Below are 7,623 nucleotides of genomic sequence, written 5' to 3' on the forward strand. Positions count from 1 at the left end.
CTGTTAATGATGCTTAATTGGTGATTGGTGGTCGGCAAACTAAACACCAGATCTTCCCTAAATTTTCATATATTATGTGTTTAGGTATTATTTAGTAAAGAAAAAACCCTGAATATTTAAGATTAAATGTTTTTAAATTTTGCTATATCTGTATACAGAGCTTTTCTTTTTGGAGATTGATAAAGTTAAAAATTAATTCCAGTCCTCTTAAATTACTGCGTATTACCCCGCAACTAATATTGTAATTTTTTTTTAATTGTGTGGGGGTTGGGGTATATAATTTTTCTGTTTCAAATAATTGTTTGATTACATTCAAAAGTTAAAAAACCTAACCGAAAATCCGTTTGCATATTGCCATATCCATGTATAGGCGTAGAGAAAAGGTAAACAGAGATTTTGTAGCAATGTATAAGTCAAGGACAGCTAAAAGCTATAAACGGACGACCACACACTTAAAAGATCTTGATTAGAAATACATGTAGATTAGATTTTTTTCTCCCCCAATGTACGTGTTCGCAAACCGATGACCGAAATCGATATTTTTATATTTTAATGAAGAAGACCTTGGATTGCTAAGAGAATCTTGCCTTTAGATCTACACTCGAGAAAAGAACCTTGTTTGGAATTTAATTTTTGTAGTGCAAACGTGAATCATTAGTAAAGGCAAGTCTTCCCCTTCAATCGGCGGGACTGTAGCCTATATCTACTGGGTGTTTTGTTCAAGGATAATCAGAAAAGTTAAAGATAGTCTGATAACTGCTTGTAGCGTGTCTCCGTTGAAGAAGAAAATTGATTATTAAGATACGATGAATTAATATTAATTAACAATTAATTCTTTCAATAGTTAGAAGTTGATGCATACATCAAAAGAAATTGATCAATCAAATGTTTGTTTGCTCAAATCCAAATATCACAAAATTTTCAACTTTGTCCTGTTAAATGGACGCAAATATTTCCCCAAAACTCTTTGCAATCTACCTTTGAAATCAGAGGGCGTCTAGTACAATGACATATCGAAGATCCACCTTTTTAAAAGTGAAAATAAATATGTGTTTGTATCCCCCACAACGGGTACCAAAAGGAACACAGTGATGCAGTCATACAAAACAACTTTAATCTGAAAACGTTAACAAAAACACGTAGATAATATATATACAAAAAACAAGGAAGGACATCCCCGACCCCACGGCTGCTGTGTAGAAAGACCAGTCTAATGTCCATGTCTGAAGATTGGTGATGTAGTATGACGTCATCAAGACAGTTCCACTTAACGCACAGCCAGCTTAAAACAGGAATACGAAAATATTAACAGTAAAATCGAAGTTTAAGGCACAACCCACATCCCACCTCCACCCGGATATCAAGGCAGTGTTTTTCTGATTGCATGATTGACGAAATTGCCTTTTTTTTCTTTTTGGGTGTCAAGATTTTTTACTTTATCATGTTTGCTTACCAGAGTGGAGCAAAAACCCTAGGGTTTATGGGAAGCGGAGTTGACCGGAAACTTAAATATAATTATCCAATCTTGATTTTTTTTTTCATTAAAAAAAATTCCCACCTCCGAGCATGATGACAACAGAGATTAGCATTCCGTAGCTGGCTTTGGAGAAGTTGATTTCTTTACAGGCCAAGTAACAGCAGGAGAATAGGGCGGCCATCAAGAGCAGACACGCCCCCGATAATGTTAATCCTGTCACCAACTTCCACGTGAAGTTCACTGTTATATAGAATACAAAAGTGATATACGTAGATAGATCCAAATTCTGATTCAAATCTATTTAAATTTCAGTATTCACTTGTTTTGTATCGAAATGTACAAATTTGCTTATTTTGTATGGGCTTGGTTTTTACATTGCTCGTTTTTGTCAAAACACCAATTTTTCCATAGTCAAACATCAGGGTGGGTGGAATGAAATATTATTTGATTCCAAATAAAAATTTGTGAATATAAATCAAACATATTACATTTTTTTAAAAATTAATACCATAAATAAAATAAAAATTATCCCACATATCAAGAATTCACACTAAAAAAAGCAAATATGCCATTATTCAGAATCTTCAATTTATGCATTGCTGCATATTTTAAGCATAATTTTGACAAAAATTCACCGAGTTTTGCTTTTGGCCTCAATCTTATTCCCAGAGATCACACTTACTGTCCGAGGACGCAGTCGATAGGAAGGTATCGATATATTCACAGGTGGAAGTCGACAGGTCGCACCTCTGGAACAGCCCGAGACTGTGTGTCCCCGCCGTGTCATACCAGTAAGGCGTGCTGGCCCCCACGGTAATCAGAATAGCACTAATCGGTAGAAATATCACACACACTACCCCCAGGGCCGTGGTACAGGTGCCTAGGTCATCGGTCGTCCGTTTGTCCGTCGGTTTCTTTGGTATTTCGTCATCGTATTCGCTGTCTTCCTCTATATACAGGAATTCGTCTTTCTGGGAGTACATATCGCGGGGCCGGACTGTATATCCGTTCTTAAGGTCCCAGTTACCATTTTGTCTATATGGTTTGGTGAAGGCTGTCACAAAATTTATTTTATTGAGTTTCTTATTCGTCGGGATGTTTAAGTCTCCGACTTTATTTGACATTTTTCTGAAATTTTGAAATTTATACATTTAATTAACGTTTTCAAGAAAAATAAATTAATATGATAATAAAAATAAAATTTTAAAAAACAATTCTTGTATACTGGTTTAATCAACAGATATAACAAGCTTATTATTGTAAGAAATCATTAATCTTGTACAAGACAATTAAAGTTAAATGAAGAATATTTTGCTTACAACATTACCTCACAATGTCATACCCAAATGTCTTTCCTTTATTAAGGTGGTAAGGTGACATCTGCCGATATTAATATTGAATAAAGTAAATTATAATTTAAAGAATTTAACTTGTTTAGAATTTTCATATTTTACAATATTTCATAAAAAATACATTTTAAAAATTTTTGGAAAGGTAAAAATTTGAAATTTTTAGCTGGATTCAAACTCATGACGTACAGTTTTGCTGTTTGGTGACACCTATGAAAGAAACTATGAAATTACACTTGATTTTGTCGTTTATTCCAATAAACAGTACGTCACAACATGGATGTGTCCCATACCACCTTAATCTAAGAACATTAGGGAAAAAATTAAACTTAATTTATCGTATGAAATAAATAACGTCATGAAAAACATTGTGGTTTTTCTATTATTCTTTTTAAAATACTTACTACAGAGATGACAAATCTTTACTTGTATTTCCCAATAATAAAAAAAGACAGCATGCAAGTTTCTTTAAAACGGGTACTTCGGTCGCACTGAACTCATTCAATAAGATTTTGTGTTTGTGTTATCATGAAATTCAAGTGATTTAAATTTTAATGTCGACTTCTATATAATTATATAACTGCGCGATACGCTTTACAAGTTCGGTATTTTCGACATAATCTCGCGCATGGGTAGTCAATCAGTCCTACAAATTGTCTGTACTTTGGAATTAGGAACAAACAAATCCCCCCTTTGTTGGTCTCATGGAACGCTACAAACAGTTCTTTTTATGCGATTTCTATATGTCTATATAGAAAGGAAATTGAATTGAAAACGTTCAGTACCCGAGAATAAGAAACTGATTGATCAATATCAATAGAGTATTATTATTGAACAATTCAAATCACGTACAATACAAACTATATATATATATAGAGAGAGAGAGAGAGAGAGAGAGAGAGAGAGAGAGAGAGAGAGAGATCTAGTTCTTTTTTGCCTTGACAATCTCTTAAACGTTGTCCAAAGGCACCAACTCTACAGAATTGAATCTTTATTCATAAATTTCAATTATGTCCTTCTATATTTAAAATAGTAAGATCTTTTTTCTAGATGAATTTTAACAATTCTTACACGGCATTTTGAATTAAAAAATCCTCGAGTTCAATAGAAAACCTTCTAAAAATTGGGGAACAAAATACGCTTGAATCTAAAAAGGTCACAGGGATACGAACTTGGAGGTCACGTGATCAAATTCTATGAAACCCGAAGGTTTTATCAAGTACCAACTAGGTTCATATCCCGGTGAACTTTATAAAATTGCTGAAAAATAATAACAAATTCATTATAAAACTTGTCCGTTTAAAAGTTTTGATTACAATACTATCTTTTTAAAACCAATAGTATGACATTTTCTTATAATTATAAAAAAGCTTTTAAAACGCGCTTGCTCTACTACGAAAGCCCATTTAGCTCATGCGTAGGTAAAATAAAAAAAAATTCGCGAATAAACACGAAATTTTCGCGAATTAACGCTTCCTTATCTACTTGGAACATCTAACAGTTTTAAGAAGTTTAATAAGATTTATATATATATATGAGGTGATATAATATATATATATATATATATATATATATATATATATATATATATATATATATATATATATATATATATATATATATATATATATATATATATATATAATAAAAAATAACAGAAAGCCGATTCAAAACTCTACCGGTTTCATTAAAATCTTCAGGAGTTTTGAACAATCACCATAGATACATAAGATACATACATTTCAAATGATCATTGTGACGTCATATAACATCAAGTATATGTTGCGCTCGGACTAGAAGCTATTGAACACTGGATCGACAAATTTCCAGACCTACTCCATGACCGTTTCACCAAGGCTTTCATTTTACAAAGTTTAAAATTCATTCTGGAACACAATTTCATGAATTTCGATGGGATAACATATAAACAAAAACTTGGAACAGCTATGGGAACTAAAGTTGCCCCAACCTATGCTACACTTGTACTAGGATTTCTGGAGGAAAAGCTATATAAAAACCTGGAGGACCAATTTAGTGTTGAATTTAAAAATTTCATACAACAATCATGGAAAAGATTTTTGGACGACTGTTTTATAATTTGGACCAAAACCAAGGATGAATTAAATAAGTTTTACAATATTTTAAACAATTTAAACAACCATTTGAAATTTACAATGGACTGTAGCGAACAAAAACTCCCATTTCTTGATGTTATGATCATAAAAAGAGAGGACATGATTATTACTGATATATATTATAAACCTACGGACACCAAACAATACCTTGTTTATGATTCGTGCCATCCAAAACACATTAAGAACAACATACCTTATAATTTAGCCAGGCGCCTTTGTACTATAATATCGGACAAAAATCTTCTAAATTCCAGACTAAGTGAACTACGCTACCTGCTACAACAAAGGAACTACCCCAAATCACTAGTTGAACATGGAATCAAAAAAGCCACATGCCATGATAGAAATGAACTACTACAGATAAAAGATAAATCAGAAAAATGTGTTATTCCATACGTCTCAACACACAACCCGAAAAATCAAGAGTTTTACCAAATTATAAAAAGCAACCTTCAACTTTTAGAACGTGATAAAAAAATGAATGAAGTCTTACACAAATTTCAGATCATCAAAAGTAAACGACAAAGTCCGTCTCTGAAAAAGATTTTAACCCGTGCCAAATTTGGAAATATCGAAGAAACACCAGATGTCCGTAAATGCCAGAAGCCAAGATGTGCAACCTGCCCTTACCTACAAGAAGGCCACCAATTCAAGTTCAAAAACGGCAGAAATTTTAATATACATTCCTCTATTACATGTGAAAGTTCCAATCTAATCTACGTTATTACATGTGCAGGATGTGGAGAAAACTATATTGGTCAAACCGGAGATACCCTCAGACATCGAATGACCGTCCACCGACAACAAATTCGTGAAACAAAATACCAGTGCACGGCTGTTAGCGGACATCTCAGAAACTGTGCCAAGAACATTTTTCCGAACTTTACAGTGTGTCCTATTTATAAATTTTATAAAGCAACAACCGAAAAAGAGCGTGAAACAAAAGAAAAACATTTCATTTCATTATATAAACCAAAACTGAATGCATTATAATTATGAATGTTTGAATATATTTTATGTTTTTCTTGTACAATTATGGAATATTTGAATATATTTTATGTTTTTCCCGTACTATTATAAAACGCTTATACTATGACGTCATAATGAACTCTGAAAAGCGCAACATATACTTGATGTTATATGACGTCACAATGATCATTTGAAATGTATGTATCTTATGTATCTATGGTGATTGTTCAAAACTCCTGAAGATTTTAATGAAACCGGTAGAGTTTTGAATCGGCTTTCTGTTATTTTTTATTATTTATTACTTGTGTGGATTAACTTTACTTATTTTGGATTATATATATATATATATATATATATATATATATATATATATATATATATATATATATATATATATATATATATATATAAGATAATTTTGTTTTGATAAATCAACGTAAAACGGATGATATAATAATAATGAAAAATATATATATTTTTAAACTAAAATGTGTGTTTTCAGTCATTGTTCTTCATAAAAGTTCATAAGGGTATGAAATGACAATATCTTTAATAAAGTTTTGCGTTTATTCGCGAAAATTACGCGTTTATTCGCAAAAGTAACGCGTTTTATAGCAAATGATTTGCGTTTTTACTTATAATTTTCCTTTTTTCGCGAGAGTTAAGCGTTTATTTGCAAAAGTAACGCGTTATATCGCGAAAATAACGCTTTAATTATCGAAAGATTCGTGTTTTTTCGCGAAATATTTGTCTACCTACGAAGATGATCTCAAGGGGCTTTCTTACTATACTGGCAAGGCGTGTGCGAATAAAAAATTCGAACCAGCTGCCCATTGATTCTAATTTTGTACGTGATGTACATAAGGAATAAGGAATCATTCTTTGAGTATTATGAGGTGATAATTTTGGTCGGGCGTGATCAAATCCAATAAAGCCCGAAGGGCTTTATGATAGATTTGATCACGCCCCGACCGAAATTATCACCTAATAATATTTAAAGAATGATTCCTTATTCTTTATATTTATATGATTTTAAGCCATCGTACGATTGAATATGTAAATATTAATATGCAAACCCTGCTGGTGCCTCAATTTGGTGTCATTTGAAGTTATGGGTTATATAGTACAAAATCGATACGTTGTGTTATCACAGGCAAAGACACTGGAAATGTAAATATATATTTATATATATTTACATTTTCCAGTGTCTTTTCTTTTTCTGCCAGTGACCTTGCCCTTGCCCGAATGACCTTGGTTGAAGGTAATGACACACCCTTAGGTCAGAAGCAATCTGTGTGAAGTAAGAACTTCCAATGCTTATCCATAAGAAAGATATGGAACGGACACGATTTTTGCACTTTTTCTGTCAGTGACCTTGCCAAAATGACCTTGGTTGAAGGTCATGACACACCCTTAGGTCATAAGCAATTTTTGTGTGAAGAAAGAACTTCCAATATTTCTTCATAAGAAAGATATGGACCGGACACGAATTTTGCACTTTTTCTGCCAGTGACCTTGACCTTGCCCAAATGACCTTTGGTCAAGCTCATGACATACCCTTAGGTCATAAGCAATTTTTGTGTGAAGAAAGAACTTCCAATGTTTCTCCATAAAAAAGATAGGGACCGGACACGAATTTTGCACTTTCTCTGCCAGTGACCTTGGCCAAATAACCTTGGGTCAAGGTCATGAT

At 32.6% G+C, this 7,623-nt stretch overlaps 1 protein-coding gene across 1 annotated transcript; it reads right to left on the bottom strand.

The window, feature by feature from the left end:
* Positions 1-1,092: 1,092 nt before the first annotated feature.
* On the bottom strand, positions 1,093-3,370 carry LOC128156465 (LHFPL tetraspan subfamily member 6 protein-like). The gene is made up of 4 exons (XM_052818631.1): positions 3,231-3,370; positions 2,160-2,605; positions 1,559-1,717; positions 1,093-1,282 (listed from the first exon to the last, which is right to left on the bottom strand). Exons 2-4 carry the CDS (start codon positions 2,599-2,601, stop codon positions 1,113-1,115), a joined length of 771 nt encoding a protein of 256 aa, XP_052674591.1. The 5' UTR covers positions 2,602-2,605; positions 3,231-3,370; the 3' UTR covers positions 1,093-1,112.
* Between the last annotated feature and the right edge of the window lie 4,253 nt (positions 3,371-7,623).

The sequence above is a fragment of the Crassostrea angulata genome, chromosome 1, assembly GCF_025612915.1.
Source record: "Crassostrea angulata isolate pt1a10 chromosome 1, ASM2561291v2, whole genome shotgun sequence".
Taxonomy (NCBI): Eukaryota; Metazoa; Mollusca; class Bivalvia; order Ostreida; family Ostreidae; genus Magallana; species Magallana angulata.

Bases quoted from the DNA above. Each gene is read 5' to 3' on its own strand.
- LOC128156465 (XM_052818631.1), bottom strand. From the start codon at position 2,601: ATGTCAAATAAAGTCGGAGACTTAAACATCCCGACGAATAAGAAACTC. The intron at 1,718-2,159 runs GTAAGTGTGATC...TCTATATAACAG, and splicing joins ATCGACTGCGTCCTCGGACA to TGAACTTCACGTGGAAGTTG. The intron at 1,283-1,558 runs GTGGGAATTTTT...TCCTGTTTTAAG, and splicing joins TGTTGTCATCATGCTCGGAG to CTGGCTGTGCGTTAAGTGGA.